Consider the following 16,784-nt stretch of genomic DNA (forward strand, 5'->3'; position numbering starts at 1 on the left):
GTTTGGTGAAAAGGTGTGTACCACACTGAACATGGACAACAGAAAGCGAAGGAGAGAATTGTCCCAGGACATCCGAAAAAAAAACTATAGATAAACATCTTAAAGGTAAAGGCTATAAGACCATCTCTAAACAGCTTGAAGTTCCTGTGACAACAGTGGCTCATATTATTCAGAAGTTCAAGACCCACGGGACAGTAGCCAACCTCCCTGGACGTGGCCGCAAGAGGAAAATTGATGACAAATTGAAGAGACGGATCGTTGGAATTGTATCCAAAGAGCCCAGAGCAACCTCCAAAGAAATTAAAGGTGAACTCCAAGGCCAAGGTACATCAGTGTCAGATCGCACCATTCGTCGTTGTTTGAGCCAAAGTGGACTTCATGGGAGACGACCAAGGAGGACACCACTGCTGAAAAAAACTCATAAAAAAGCCAGACTGGAATTTGCAAAAATGCATGTTGACAAGCCACAAAGCTTCTGGAAGAATGTCCTTTGGACAGATGAGACCAAACTGGAGCTTTTTGGTAAGGCACATCATCTCTATGTTCATAGACTCAAAAACCAAGCATACGAAGAAAAGAACACTGTCCCTACGGTGAAACATGGAGGAGGCTCAGTAATGTTTTGGGGCTGCTTTGCTGCATCTGGCACAGGGTGTCTTGAAAGTGTGCAAGGTACGATGAAATCTGAAGACTATCAAGGCATTCTGGAGAGAAATGTGCTGCCTAGTGTCAGAAAGCTTGGTCTCAGTCGCAGGTCATGGGTCTTCCAACAGGACAACGATCCAAAACACACAGCCAAAAACACCCAAGAATGGCTGAGAGAAAAGCGTTGGACTATTCTAAAGTGGCCTTCTATGAGCCCAGATCTGAATCCCATTGAACATATGTGGAAGGAGCTGAAACATGCCATTTGGAGAAGACACACATCAAACCTGAGACAACTGGAGCTGTTTGCTCATGAGGAGTGGGCCAAAATACCTGTTGACAGCTGCAGAACGCTCATTGACAAATACAGAAATCGTTTAATTGCAGTGATTGCCTCAAAAGGTTGTGCAACAAAATATTAAGTTATGGGTACCATCATTTTTGTCCAGCCCTATTTCATTAGTTTGTTTTTTTAAATAATTATGTTAATCAATAATTCAAAAGTGATAGCTGATTTTGATTATTTAATTTTCAATAAATTTTTATTTATTGTTACTTTTGTGAGTTTCAAGTGATTTCAGTGAGAATTGTGGGTTTTTCCTTCTTTAACTGAGGGGTACCAACAATTTTGTCCACGTGTGTAGAGCGATGCTGATCATGTATCTGAGTTTTTAATTCATAGAAATTTGACAACCATGTCAGTTTGAAAGCACTGTGTGTGTTTTTTTTTTTCATTTCATGTTTTTTTTTTTTACTCTGTCCGTTTGCACAGCTGAGAGATGGTGCTACATTTCTTTAAGTCACAGTCCCTCGGTTTGGGTCCATTTACAGACATATAAAATTACCCCAGTAAGTCCCTATGCCACCTCATTACCAACATAACCTGCAGCCAGCCTTTCAAGGACAACTCTCTAATGACACCACGTGTATCCGCTTAATGTCTATCTGAGCGCGCTTTCTGCCTGAGAAAACATAAGAAATGTATAGAAAGAGCAAAGCACACTCTGATGAAGTAAGTGTCTTAATTGATCCCTGACGTCCGTTTAATTCTCAACGAGTGAGTGTGTCTGCACTGTACCTCTCGTTTACACTGTAAAGTGAGAGGAGAGTTTGTTTGTTTTTTTGTCTCTGTATCTGCTATGAATCTGGACAGACCATTCACAGATGTGGCTGCCACCTGGTAGCATCGAGACACCTGACTGCTGTTGCTGTTAACTCCCTGCACATCCTTTAGTCTTCCGTCTGCAGTGCTGTTCTTCAGAACCAAATCACTGAATGCTTTGTCATTTTACACTGATTTGTGAGAGATAATCTCGGCTTCATGTATTGCATAAACTAAATTCAATCTTGTAACTGTTTTAATATGCTTTTTTTATTATTTTACATTCAGATAACAGTGGCCATGCATGTTTAGGAAAATGACCAGTGTATTGACTTGAGGATATAAGGATCAAAATAACAGGGAAAATAAATTTTAAAAAATAGTAACTTTGTGTCAAATGTTTAGAAAAAAGTTAGTTTTTTACAATTCTCGCTGCACAGTTTGATCTTTTTATTCTCCTCTATCCTTTAAACAGCAAAACTGAAATTGCTTTGTATTATTCAGATGTTATCTGTCTCTACCGACCTCAATTAAAGTACAAAATCAAGACTGACACTGAAAATCACAGCTTAACACTCAGAGTCTGAGTCAGTGGGTATTTATGAAGGAGGAACAATGCATTTTGCTTAAGTGCTACTGGCTGCTTTGTTGTGTTTTCGCAACGCCCACAATAAAATGCTTGAATAATGTGTGTGAGAGTAATATTAACTGTTCATCACAAGTGCCACAAACACAAGCAGACAGTCCCCATTATACCACTACTGCGATTAGTTAAGTTAGCCCTTTCTTTTTATCGTCCCTATTTCCACCTGACAGTGACTCGATATCTTTTTTTCTCGTCAGCTGCGTGGAAATTGCCGGCATTAAACAAAACTTGCCAGGCTTCAGCCAAGTGCCATGTCGGCCCATTTTATGGAAATTGTGCTGCATGTAAACACTTTTTAGATATTTAATACCTGCCATCTAAGTCGAGCAAAGTTATAATGACACGTTAGCTAATGATGTTGTTTTGACATAGCTAAAGCAAAAGAAATACTTGTGACTTTCACTTTAAAGTCATGCATTTTGTTTAAGCCCTCTGAAACAGCAAACAGAGTGCTACTAGAGTGTGACTCTAAGACAGTAGTGGGATACAGGAATGCGTAAAAAAAAATGACAGCAAGCAGCTTTGAATTTATTGTGTACTGTACCATGTCGGATGTGCATGTACATCTCATTCAGAGGGTTCTGGGCAGAGGAAATGAGCCAGAGTTCCCCAGGGCAGGGATTACTGTAATGACTTTGAGAGCAGCCTTGTGCACTGTAACTTTTGACCTCTGCTCTTCCTCTCCTCCAAAAGACAACAAGAGAGACTCACACATGCATGCGCAGACAGGCACTCACACATTTACATATGCAAGGACGCATTTTATGCACGCGGGTACCGACCGGCCTCTCGCATGGGCCGGGATGAGTAGGGACGTACAGAATCAAATGCAAAGCAGCAGCACAAACATCCTTTCCAGCCCTTCCTCTGGCACCATCTAAAGCCTGCAAGAATTCTGACCCCCCAACCAGCCCTTGTTTTTGGTTCTGTCAACTGGCAATGCTGCTACTTGAGTGAACATTGTGCTGCATCTTATGCTGTCAGCCCGCATAGCGCCAACGTTCCACATGAGTGCATCACTGGAAGATCGATCATTTTATCACTTACATAACCATTGTGCACTGGTGCCACAGATATAAGAGAAAACATCTTTTTGCAAATTAGATCTGTCTTTGCACAAATGTCATTTAGCTCAGAGACTCGAGTATTTGAGTCGTATAAATGCCAGAATAGAGAGAAACACAATGAATGTCACGGTGTGAAACAAAAAAGCTGCAGCGAATCCACGCAGGCCACTTAACGGCTGTGTATGTGCTGTTGCATGTAGACTGGTGAGTGTGTTTTCATTTCCAGTATCTGTGTGGTGTTTGCAGATCTATTTCATGCACACTGGAGGTCTATTCCAATGAGGAAACAATCAGAATAAATAGGTTTAAGAGTTTACCAAAGCAGCCTTAAACACAAACCAATTTTTCATTTTTGCATGCCATTTAAAACACATCAAAAAACCCACCACACAAATATATGGCCTTCAGAGAAGCAAAGCCTAACTCCTAAGAAAAGAAGAAATTATTTTCTCTTAGAAATGGCAAGCACAGAAACATGTATTTTGAAAGGGGGGAAAAAGCAAACAGTTATCCTCCCTGAAGTCATTCCATACATTGTTGTGGTTAATATGAAATATCAGAATATAGCAGCACTACTGCTTAGATCAGATAGATGTAATTAGATAAATTGAGGAAGAAGGAGAGCGGCTTGGCTGTAAATTGCATGGTATGTGCATGCTAAGACCCAACACTGGCACAGCTGCACGGAGCTGCACTCACGATTTATCATCTCTACATCGCAGGAGCCAGTGGCCCACACCACTATTAATCATCAGCAAAATCATTTAATTCAGCCCAAGCTCTGACTATTGTCTCAGTCTCTCCCCTCACTCTGGGCACATCAGCCTCCACAGCAGCAGCACACACCTCACCTCAGATGGGATACAAGTGTTGAGTTAACACTAACCTTTTTTTTTAATTTTTTTTTTACTTTCTTCCTTTCTTTCTTTTTTTGGCTGAGCTGTGTAGCACATCATCAATGGCAGATGGCGCAGAGACGCCTTCTTTTGTAAATTTAACAAGTATGAAATTTATACATGCAAAGATAGCTGTTTGTGATCTAGATTAACACTTGATCACACCCTGACAGTTGGGTTAGTTTTCATGAAAAGGTGCCTTTTGTGTGTGTCATTTGCTAGAGAGCCGTGCGAATGCAAAGTGTGTCTAAGTTGCAAAAAGCTGACAAATCCAGATTGAATCTGTCCTCAGGAACCTTCTTCAAAGTGTATTTTGGCACATGGGTCTTCCTGTTTCAACAAACAAATTGTTCTGGAACAGTGAAACAAGATGCCCACAAGGCTGTTCCTTAACCCAGAACTTACAAAGGAACTTTTTACTCTTGTGTTTGAGACAAAAAAGTGTTCCGTTAATGCACCGGTGCAGCCCAGACGTTCTGTTGAAGGGAGGCAGCATAAGATGTCTAAACACCAACTGAAATGCAAGATTGGGTACAGTGGCGCGGAGCCTCCTCTGCTCACCGCCGTGGCTGACTTAAATTGGCACCTTCTCCAGCGCCCCCTCACATGCCTGACATGACTGTGCCCTCGCTGCACTCCCCCCCCCCCCCCCCCCCTTCTCTCCCAGAGCATGTCTGCTCTAGGCCACCATCCAGAGCCACTGACAAACAGGATAAAGCCGGGCAAAGTGGGGGAAAGCCAGACGATGACATGCTAATGACAGCGAGCACACAGTGTCCGAGAAAACACAGAGAGGGGGCACAGCAGACGTACACAGATCAGCAAGCAGAGAGCATGAAGGAGGACAAAGTGACTGCAAATGTGGGGCATGCAAAACCGCAAGAAGTTCACACAGAGATGTCATAATTACACACCGTCATTCAAGGAAACACACACGCTCACATTCACACCTATTCAGATATGCTTGCACACACCCACACAAGCACACACACACACACACACACACACACACACACACGCTAAGAGAGAGACTCACACTAATAACAGGTCACAGTTTACAGGAAAAATTAACAGGGTGTAATTATCAGATGTGAAACCACACTGGGCTTCCATAAACACAGATGAGGATGCAGTCCCTCCACTGGAAGATTTTAAATAGGCATTGCAAAGAGAATATTTCATTATATGTAATCAAGTGATTGTAATAATGGAAAAGTAATTAAAATAATGAAACAGAAATGACCACAAAAAAGATATCAGTCTGACCTCAAAAAAATTTCATTCAGTTATTTTGGAGATTTTGAAGTAAAAATACGGAGTCTGTATTGGACACTAGCGCATCCAAATAGAAGTGCAACCACATACAGGCCACTGCTTGTCTTAATCTTTGTGCTTTCATTAACTTCTCTGCAACACCGGACTTGGATCTCCACGTTTTGACGCGCAGCATCACTGCGCTAAAATGAATGAACCGTGTCAGCCTGACTTGCTCTTTCGGTTTTTTGCTTCATCGGTTCGTTAAGTGTTGCAATAAGTAACTACTGGTGAGATGATGCCTCTGATTGTTTCAGGGTGGCCCGCTATTAAAGAAGTAATGGAGGAAAATACATTTTAGAAAGAGGGCAGCAGCAGCAGCCAATATAAACAGAGCTGTTCTAGAGTTTCATTACTGTGACAAAAGCAAAAAAATAATTTCAGGACAAGTCAAAAGAAAAGTGAGAAACTGATTGAGGACAGTTACATACATTTATTGCATATCATTTAATTGTATGAAATGAAAAACGAGCACATATGAACATCACATATGGTTAGTGAGTGAAATAATTTTGCACAGCAAAATATATATATATATATATATATATTTTATATATATACTATATATAAGATGAAAGATTAATTAACATATTCTCAAGATTTCTTGGCGAATGGTTCTCCCTCGTTTTTGTACATGCAGGGTGACAGTCCCTGACGATCTAACAATGTCCAGACATTATTGATTATTATAATAATTAGTTATTGCTTTGCAAATATTGAGTTTGTTTAAGACAAATACAACAGTCTCACCTGACCCGATAATAAAATAATCACGAGAATGTCAAACTTATCTTCTTGAGAGATTACGAACTTTTTCCTGAAACTTCCACATGACAACAGGCGAGAATTTTTAGCTTTTATTTTTATTCTTTAGTGCATTTCAGTTCAAAATAGTTGGTTGAAGGAACACATTTCCAAAAAGCATGGCAATTTACCTTCTACTGTGAGAATCATCTTCCAATAATCTTTTTTTTATTTTTTTTATTTCTGGAAATACGTTAATGAAAGTGTGGCGGAGACCTGAGCTCCGTCACACTTTGGCTTTGAAGCACATGCTGCAAAAAGCGCTCTTTATGCACTGCACAATAGTATAAATTGGAGCCGAGCCAATTTCTCTAAATCAATGCCTTTAAAAAAGATGCATTTTTCTTCTTTATTAATTCCCCTAGTCATCTATATATGCTCCAACCTGTAGCACATGTTATCTCTAGCAACTTAAGATTATAAAACTTTAAATTACGCTTTAAAAATTATTCAAAAGAAAAGTTTGACAAATGCACAATGGAATATCTTTAAATAACAATATAGGCATAGCAACAGACTAAAACTTCCAGGAAATAAAAAGAAAAGGAGGGGGTTGGTGGAGTCTTTTTTTTCTTTCCTCTCTTCCCCCCCTCTTGCACCAGGATCCCCGCCGATCAAACTTCCAGCAGGAATGCATTTTGCGCATTCGCTGCAGCCTAATGACAGCCGATGGTGGTGCACTTCAACACAGCTGAAATGCACTTGTATAGGTTACAGAGGCGGGGGGGGAGTGGGTGGGTGGGTGGGTGAGGAGTCCTGTCACTTTTTTGTCGCTGTCCCAAAAAAGTGAGGAAGGCCTTAAAATGAAGTATGAATGCCATGCTGGAGTCATCCGACAAAAAGGACATCTTCAAGCACAGAAAAGAAGAAAAAGAAAACAAAACAACGAGAACCATACATGTCCAGCATGCAGGGTCAGTTCAATAACACATCTCTTTTTAAAATCAACGTTTGTAATGAATAGGCGATATAGTCTTTTTTTTTTGTTGCTCAACACAAAAACAAAGCATGAGATGAGGTGGCGTCAAAACGGCAGGCTCGCAATCCTCCAAGTTTGGCAGACAAAAAAAAAAAGACCAAAAACACATTGTCGATGGATGCAGGTTTGACGGGAATCTGTACACTGGATCAAAAGTAAAATTATGAAGGAAAAAAAAAGTTGATGAACTTCACAGGAGTATATAATGAGTGCCTGCATGCACACTTCATATACTGCGGCGTAAAAGTTGGATCAACTTTCAAAAATTAAACACTGCAAATCTAATAAACAGCGGTGGAGGAAAAAAAATCTTGACAAACAGGCTAATATACTGAGTATGATAGAAAAAAAAACGTAGATGAAAGTTTCTGAACATGCCTCTTCAAAATAAAAAACACGGATGACAAAACCCTCCAAATCTACAACAGTCGCAGACTTGAGGAAATTCTTGTTTTCAAAAAAATAAAAATAAAATCAAAAAACAAATTAGTTCTTGGTCTAAGCAGGCTTTGCGCCATTTCTTTTTTTAAAAAAATGAAAAAAAAGTTTCATAATGAAAGCTTTTTCTAAGCGGGGTGAGTAACTCATCTGATACAGTTTTTTTTTCGCGATAATGTCGAGACTCACATGAAAAACTCCGGGGATGAAGGGTTGTTGTCACTGCTGGATCCATTTTCTCTGAAGCCGTTGCTGATGAGCTTCTCATACTTTTCTTTGTACGCGTCCCTCTCCCGGACCAGCCTGGAGATCTCCTGCTTTAGGTGCTCGACCTGCTGCAGGAGTTGCGTCTTCTCTCCCTCCAGGACGTGCCGCTGCTGGACCCGCTTGAACCGGCAGGACTGCGCGTAGCCTCTGTTCTTTAGGGTCCTCCTCTTCTGTTTCAATCTGATCACTTCTTCCTTGCTGACCCCCCGTAGCTGCCGGTTGAGTTCCCGCACCGACATGGTCACCAGCTGCTCGTCTGAAAACCGATCATCCAAGCGCATGTGTGGGTGATTCGTCCCAGAAGTGCCGTTGGACTGGACGCCGGGCGCCTGGTGGTGGCCGCTGCTGTGGTGGTGATGGTGGTGGTGGTGGTGCTGCCCTCCGTTCTGAGCGGCTGCCGCAGCGATGACTGCCGACACCACCGCCGCGGCGGAGCCCATCTCCTCCCCGGCCATGGTGCCTCCTGCTCCGGCTGCGCCAGAGAACTGCTGGCCCCTGGCATAGCCATCGAAGGACTGGAGCTGGTGACTGCTGTTGATCAGCGCCTCGACTGCGTCTTCGGGGCTGAAGCCCAGCGCCTCTGGATTCAACTGCTGTTGGTAACCGGACATCCAGTAGAAATCCTCTATGTGTGTCTTCTGCTCGCTCCCCGAGCCCGGACTGGGCGCCGAGAAGCTTGGGGAAGGGGGCACCGAGCTGCAAGGCGTGCTCATCGGGGTGGAAGACAAGGATCCCCCGGCGATAAGGCGACTGCACTGGCTGATGTTGCGATCGGGCTCCACCGGCTCCTTTTTCACTTCAAACTTCATCAGATCGAAGTCATTAACATATTCCATGGCCAGGGGACTGGTGGGCAGGTCGGAGTTGCTCATTGCCAGCTCTGATGCCATCCTCTTGCTGCTGACAGTCCTCCAAACGGGGTGAAGAGCAGCTGTCAAACTGGGCTGGTTGGGTAGAACGTGAGCCAGTTTGATTTTTAAGCGTTTGTCTTGAAACTGAAAAATGAGCTTTTCTGCGTCCCTTTTGCAGCCGCGGACTTGCAGGCGTGTGCGGAGTTTTTCTTTGCAGAGTCTAGTGCACAGACACAGCAGTGCCGCGCGCACGAGTAGCGAAGTCCTTTCTCAGCATGTGAAATTCGGCGGTTTTGTATTTCAAACATTTAACACTTTACGGGTTTCTTCATGCGCACATTACGCAGGCGGAGAGGGAGACCAGCCGAGAGCAGAGAGTAGTGAGTGCTGCCTCGCTACGTTAGAAGCCGCTGACTGGTGGGGCGATTTTTTAGTGGGATCACACAGCAGATGAGTTTAAGAGCATTGTAGCTGCCCTGACGTCAGGCTGAAATGGGAAATTGACTCGGACGAAGAGCCAATGGGGTCGCTCACTCCGAGAGCTAATTAACATATTAGTAGCCTCCAGAAACAAAACTTTTTTTCTCAACTGTCAAAGGCCACCAGCTGACTGTCAGCTGGCACACGCTCATTTTGCCACCGATTTTAATCTCCGATTTTGCTTTTATGTGAAACAGCGATTCATTCCAGTTTAGCTCATTTGACGGAAGTGGACTGAGGGGAAACGTGTGTGCTGTAGATTCGCGAACACGGGAGTTACAATGCAGGGCATTTAGAGAAAAGCAAGAAAGTGAACATTAAATATTAAGACAAATGGATTGGCAGACTTATAAAGTGATGCAAATCTATTGATCTACAATCTGCCACCCATATTTTAGCTCTTTCTGCTGTCATAAGTAGACAGTATTTGACAATTTTCCTACGTGTCCTACATAGTATTATATCTTTGTAACATTTTAGAAAAAAATAATTTCACACCTTATTTTTGCTTGGTTTTCCTACAAAAATCACTGCAGTTTATTATTTGCAGTATCAAGTATTCCCTTCATCTTATAGTCCAAGTAACTTTATATAAACTACACTCTACTTATAAAATTGTAAATGGCATGTGGTAACTTTGACCAAAAATATGAACGGTGGATTGAAGTGGATTGTCGTGCCGCTCACCATTATAAAACTCAACACTGCCACCTTTTGGTCATGCCAGTGCAAGGGGTTCCCCTCCCAGTCAATCTACACACATTTCAAAGAGTAAAAAGTTGCTAGGAAAGGATGAAAATATGCAGTTTGCAGCACATGCACGTACACATTAGGTGTGTCCTTGTTTTCTTAAAGAGCAGACACCAGTATTCCTTGTGAATCTCGACTGACTTGTGTAAGAAAGTCACATTTTCACCGTGTGGAAGGAATCATGTCAGAGGAAGTGAATGCCAGTGAACCTGGTGTTCGGTGCAAACAGATATTATGCCCAACAGCCATAAAAATCGCTTTATCTCAGCCCTGGCGCAGGCGTTTCGTTAGGAGTCATATAAAGCACTCTTGTACATTGCACTTTATCTCAGTTCAGAGGTCTCCTACTTTTAATGGACTTGTGTACAACAGTAACATGAGGCAGTATGGCTACTCCTGCTTTCCATATCACTCTGTGTGCTGTCTGCTTAAGTGGCCATAAGACATTCACCCATATGGACCCCGCAATTTATTTTTTTTTTTGGTCAACAACTATATGTGTTCAACTTATTTTAGCTGCAAGATACAGAGACTCTTGCCAGCAATCGTTTCAGTGTGACGTGATACTGACACATACAGTTTCTGGCCTGATATAGAAGCACTGAATGCTTGTTTATTCGATCTGACTTCTCCTTTGAATCCCTCAACAGGATGTAAATCCATAAGTTGTATCTCATTCTATCGGCACTATAGGCGAAACACGATCAAACCATGACCCATAAATGTTTACTTGTTCAATAATAATGCAATTCCCTGGGAAGAAGAGTGACGTAAGTTGTGCTGAGGCCCGGTCTCACTGGCCGGTCAGGGTGCTGATTTCTTTTGTGGCCATTTTTGACATGGTGCTGACAAATAACCATTTCTTTCCTGTGACAAAAGCCTATAATCATAGTCAGTCTCTCTCTCTCCCTCTGTCCAACTGTATGATCTCATCCTTGCAACGATGTGTATTTTTAGGTTTTTGGGTTTCACATGCAGCCAGAAGCTGGGCAAGACGATACTGCCAATCAACCAGATATTTTCACAACCATAAGGAGTCCAATAGTTTTTATTAGCTGTCCGTAAAATACCGCTCTGCTTGTGTCTTTCGGCCTGAAGTGTTTTAAGTTTACTCTCAACACTCTCTTTTCTGTCCATGTTCCGTCAATGGTTAGTGCACAAACACACTTTCAGACACTATTTATCATGTCAACAATGAAAAATTGAAGACACAATCATGAAAACAGAATAAGTATGTTGTTTTTGTCATAATATCATTATGGGTGAAGAAGAAAGAGCAGCAGAATGTTTATAAAAGAAATTAATCAAAACACATGATCGTCATTACAACTCACTGGATGTATCTGGTTGTATCTTAGTATGACACCGTGCATGTGGCTTAAATGAAATTCAAACAAAACCCTATTGTTTCTATTTCCATTCTGTTGCCTTGTCATCTGTTTGGGCTTACCTGTTCTTGGGGACGGCACAGCAGTGGCCCGTTCCCCGGGGTACGGCCACAGCAGAGCGAGACTAATATACAAACGAAGGGAGAGCTCATTAGTCATGACAGAAGAAAGTGGCGAACCTAATTTAGCTGCTTTTGTGCCTTTTGAAGTTATTGATGATGCAGAGCCGAGAGAGATCTACATCGAGAGAGACTGGGCAACTGTGAAGAGAACTTATCAAACCAGGAAGGAAGACGTTCATGCAAGGAAGTGAAGGGGAAATGCAGGTTGTCTTTCAAAGATGTGAAACGTCGCGATATGATTAAAAGTATCAATACCATTTTTCAGGCTTTTTAGTGACTTGTAAAACTGGGAGATTTTTTTGAAAAACCACAGCAACCACACGAAACTGAGGAGTATATTTGTTAAAGCACTGCAGAAAATATCATCACAAATGCTCCCTCAGTCTGGTGGCCTCAAGTTCAGGATTGATAATTCACAAGCACGTGACACGGTGACAGATCCACGCTTTCACTGTGCATGGGGCTCAGATACGCTTTATTCAAAATGACTGTGTTGTTACTGACTCCTGATAAATTATCACTTCAGTTGGCATCGACTACATTTCTCCTCAGGAGTTTCCTCTTGACATTTTATGATTATTAAAGTATAATTCAAATATCATTAAGTCCTGAATGCCCTAAATGATGTGCATTTCTTTGCTGTGTGATGTGGTTTTGACAAAAGATAACTGCTGGTTTTGTTTGGGAATGATGTATTATCAATCTAACATGTGAACCCCAGATTCAAACCTCTTTCATTGATACTATTGTTAGTACAGTATCATATTATAATAGTGTTAATAGCAGAAATGCGATAAGTAGGTACGTCTTTCTGTAGAAGTGAGCAGGGCTAAGTTCCGATGTCCCTGCTTACACACAGACACTGATGTATATTTCTGACAAGTCTGCGAGGTCATAATGTGGAACTGTAAATAGTTTAAGGGCTCTTTTGTTGTTGTTTTTTGAGTCCCTTATGTAAACTTAACATATGTCTGTCATTGCTGAGGGAAACGCCCACAATGCATAGTGCTAAATGACAGTACAATTATGCAGCATGATTAAAGGAAAACAAACAATACATGGGAGGAGATGGCAAGATGATATATTCTTTTTATTCTAAACAGACATGTTGTTTGTCGTTGCTTTAGGTTAACAGAAATGTTTCGATTGTGAACATAATAGTCCTCACAAATGCCTTTGTTGAAGTGGGGGCTTCACAGCCTGCGTCTGAGCTTGGATCCCCAACGTGCAACATATCCGTCAAAGAGTTTTAAGAAATCCAAATAATATTTTAAAACTGCCTCAAAATGCTCTTTCTGCCCAGAGAGAAATAAACTAACACAGGGATTATATATCAAACTTAGAACACTGTTATACATACATTTGTTGCACTGACTCCTTGTCAGTGGTGTCACTTTATTTACTTTAATTTTGTGGAGTTATGCAAGCTAACCGCTAATAGCTGTAAAAATATTTTCTGAAAATACACTCAAATGTAAAGACATTAAGTTCAGAAACCTCAACAATAACACGAGGGGGTGTCACTCTGACCTCCTCTTGTTCTGGACAGCAACAGAGGCAATGAGCACACAGATCAGAGGTCACAGAGTTGTTTTCTGTCTGTCTGTCAGACTGTGTTTGTGTGTGGGGGTTGTGGGGGTTGCTCAGTTCCAGACAGACCTTGATAAGGCCATTTAATCAGCCTCTTTGCATTCCAACAGTTTTGTAAGCCGCCCTAACCTGAGCTTATGACCGAATCCCTGTCGGCCCTGGTGAATATCTGGAAGCTGATAGCACCTGTAAACAAGGAGGCAGAGCGTAACTGAAAGAATGCAGTCACTTAGCCTTTAATATGACAAAATAGACTTCGTTTGAGCACTTCTTTTAACTTTTAAAATGAAGGAGACAGAAACACTAGCCGTGATTTAAATCTCTAGTAATGCGAAGAGCTGGTATTGCTCTGGGGCGATGCAATTTCATCAACAGTTTAGTGAGAACAACAAAGCTGAAATATCAATTTTCACCCCACCAACAGAATGTGGGCACAGCCATGTCATAATTACCTTAATCCATTAGTCAGAAGGAGGGTGAGGCTGAGATGGGTGCGATAGAGGACAGGACAGACAAAAGGAGGTCAGGAGCAGAAGGCAGATCTGTCGTCTGAGGTGGATTTTGGATGGCCTTTCCTGACACTGGTTGAAAGTATTTAGTAGCCTTCATCTGGTAGGCTTCATCTGAGTGGAGAACTCTAACGTATGACCCCGAGCCAGTATCAGCTCTGCGTCCCGATGACGACTGACCAGCAGTAAACCTATGAATGTGTTACGGTGCTGTGAACAGCAGAGTCACACGTTTTGTTCTAGACGATCTCACTGTCACACAACAGAGTTTTGAGGTTTAACCCTTCGTATTTATTCCACCTCAGGCTGAGTATTTGTCCAGTTAAATAACATGACTGCTAATTAATACTGTGTGGATCATAAATGTAGACTACTCTGTTCACTCTATGCAGAACAATCGAAGAAAACTAGTCAATATTGCACAAGAGTTGGCAGAGTGGTTTGCATATTAGCCATAATTACATTCACATGAACATAATGTATTGGTTTGCTGTCATGTGTAAGGTTAATGTGTATCGCACTTTAATGATATATTAACTGCTGGATAGCTTTCCGGGGTTATCTTCCTGTAAACATCCTCAATGGTTTCACATGACTTAAGCTTTCATCTTTAAGTGGACATGTGTGTGGGATTTTTGACTGTGGAACCTTACCTGTGTGTCGGTGTGCATTTGCCAGTGTTTGCATGTTAGAGCATGTGTTTCTATATGTGTCTCTTTAAGTTTTGATATGGCTTAATGTTAAAACAAATACGGCAAAATGAACAGACATGGCATGTGTACTTTACAGAATAACAAATTTAGACAATTCTTAAAAGAAAGAAAGAAAGAAAGGCAATTCTGAAAGATACCATTTGTAAGAGAGACCATATAAATGTATATTTACTTTATTGTTTGCATTTTGCAACCAACTTAGAGGCTGTTTTTGTCTACAGTGAGGACCAAAGTATATAGTGAAATATGACAGATTCAACTAAATATGGCACAGAAGCTGTTATCTGAAGTTAGCAGCACTAATCTATGACACAGGCTACAAACATTTTTAAAGGTAGAGACATCTTCAAGCATATTGTAAATCTTTGCATTATCATTTATGGTATTGGGTCCACCTTCTATCTTTATCTACACAGAGCCAAGAGGAATTGCAGCAATGCTTGCAAGACCTTTTACCTCCTACGCAACTTTCTGCATCAGACACCTAACACCATGTAATGGTATATCTATCCACATGACCCCATGTGAATGCTTTTGTCGTTGTCTAGCACACATACATCACCTCACGCTGAGTGGCGTTTTCACATTCATTCATCATCTCTTACATGGCCATTATAGTAAACTTAATGAGACTATCTTTTCATTGTGTTGAACACAATGTTTGTCAAATATGCCAATACGAACCATTGACTTTGTGGAGATACACAGGAGCAACGGCTGTCTGTGTACACCAAACACAAGCTTGATAGAAGCCACAGAATTTGTAGAAGGATTTCCAAACACTGTCTAAGAATGTTGCCTTAGATGATATCCTTACTTTCTGAAAAGCAATGATTTTCTTCTTTTTTTTCACTTCAGATGACCACTCCGTGATGGTGTGTGCATGATCAGGATGCCATGCTCCTCCTGCCTCACTTTCCTCTGTCACCTCCTGCATAAACAGGTAAACAGAAACACACGCAGACACGGTAACACAAACCCATTTCCAAATACATGCATGCTTACACAAATACACGTAGAGAGACACGCATGCGCATACTCATAGCCTAATGAGAGATTTTCTGACCTTTCTTTATGTACCCCTGGAGAATATTGATGAATCCCCTTTTAAAAATAACTCTCGCCTTGTAGGGTCATTAAATGATTTACAGTTATTTCACGAACACATAATTATTACATTTATTATGTTGGACTGTACAGGGTTGAGCCATTGTGGTGGGAGGTGGTCCTTTTAACACACAATGGAGACGATTAAAAGTTTATTTTCTGTACTTGTGTTCCACTCCAAAGTTAACATCACAAGAAAACTGTTTACAGCTTTTGGAGTGGTGCATTGGCCATTATGAAAGTAGCCCTGTAGCCTTTATGATAGGTCTGAAAAGTGAAAGAAAACCTGTTGGAAGAAAAGGAGAGAGCTCAAAGTTTTAGTATAGGCTCTGCTAAATCATATTTAACTTTTCTTTAATATCTTGTAACCTTAAAACTCTAGTCTTGAATTTCAGCCATTTCTAATCATAGGATTTACAATGACATTTAAACCTTTTATTGTTCTACAATCTAAACCTTTATAAGGAAAACCTTTGTGACAATGAAACGTGAGTGGATGAGTTTTATCCCCTCTCAGATCAATCCCATTATCCATGTCAAATCAGATATAATCTAACACAGTGAGTTATGTAATCACAGGTAATGTCACAGTTGCTCTTATGGCAAAAAGACTAATCGCCACATTAAAATTGCAAGATTCTTGAATTATCTTTATCATCTGACCATCTCGGACCTGCAAATGTGCATCGCCTGCTTCATTGTGCTGCCAGTATTAATAGGGCTTTGTATGCTTGAATCCTTCAGTGTGGATCTCTTCCTAATAATGATATCTCCTCAATTGTTATGCTGCTAAGCTGGTTAAAATGTCATCTGACTGTGATTGTGAGCGTGGCCCTTCAAAGACTCCCAGTGGGTGAGGCGCTTAATGTTCATTTGAGCTCTGCGTTGAACACGCGGCATTAAAAACCCAACCAAAGCCCAAATGCAGATGATTTAAATGAACTCATTTGAGGAACATTTAATTACCATTGGAGCGTAATTGAATGTTTCTCTGAAGTGCTGAGTGATTCCTAATGAAATGAGAAAGACCAGGGAGATACTGGCGGGGCTGAGCGCAGAGGCTGATAGTCGGGCCCGTTCTCAGCCTATAGGACTGATAAAAAGATCAGAGAAGCA

General features: G+C 41.3%; 1 protein-coding gene across 1 annotated transcript in view; it reads right to left on the minus strand.

The window, feature by feature from the left end:
* mafa (v-maf avian musculoaponeurotic fibrosarcoma oncogene homolog a (paralog a)) overlaps positions 1-9,435 on the minus strand; it is an 80,718-nt gene extending 71,283 nt beyond the window's left edge. The window contains exon 1 of the mRNA XM_022190326.2: positions 8,081-9,435. Coding sequence (XP_022046018.2) covers positions 8,081-9,048 — 968 coding nt within the window. The 5' untranslated portion in view covers positions 9,049-9,435. The remainder of the gene's footprint in view (positions 1-8,080) is intronic.
* Positions 9,436-16,784: the final 7,349 nt, after the last annotated feature.

Source organism: Acanthochromis polyacanthus, chromosome 2 (assembly GCF_021347895.1).
Source record: "Acanthochromis polyacanthus isolate Apoly-LR-REF ecotype Palm Island chromosome 2, KAUST_Apoly_ChrSc, whole genome shotgun sequence".
NCBI lineage: Eukaryota > Metazoa > Chordata > Actinopteri > Pomacentridae > Acanthochromis > Acanthochromis polyacanthus.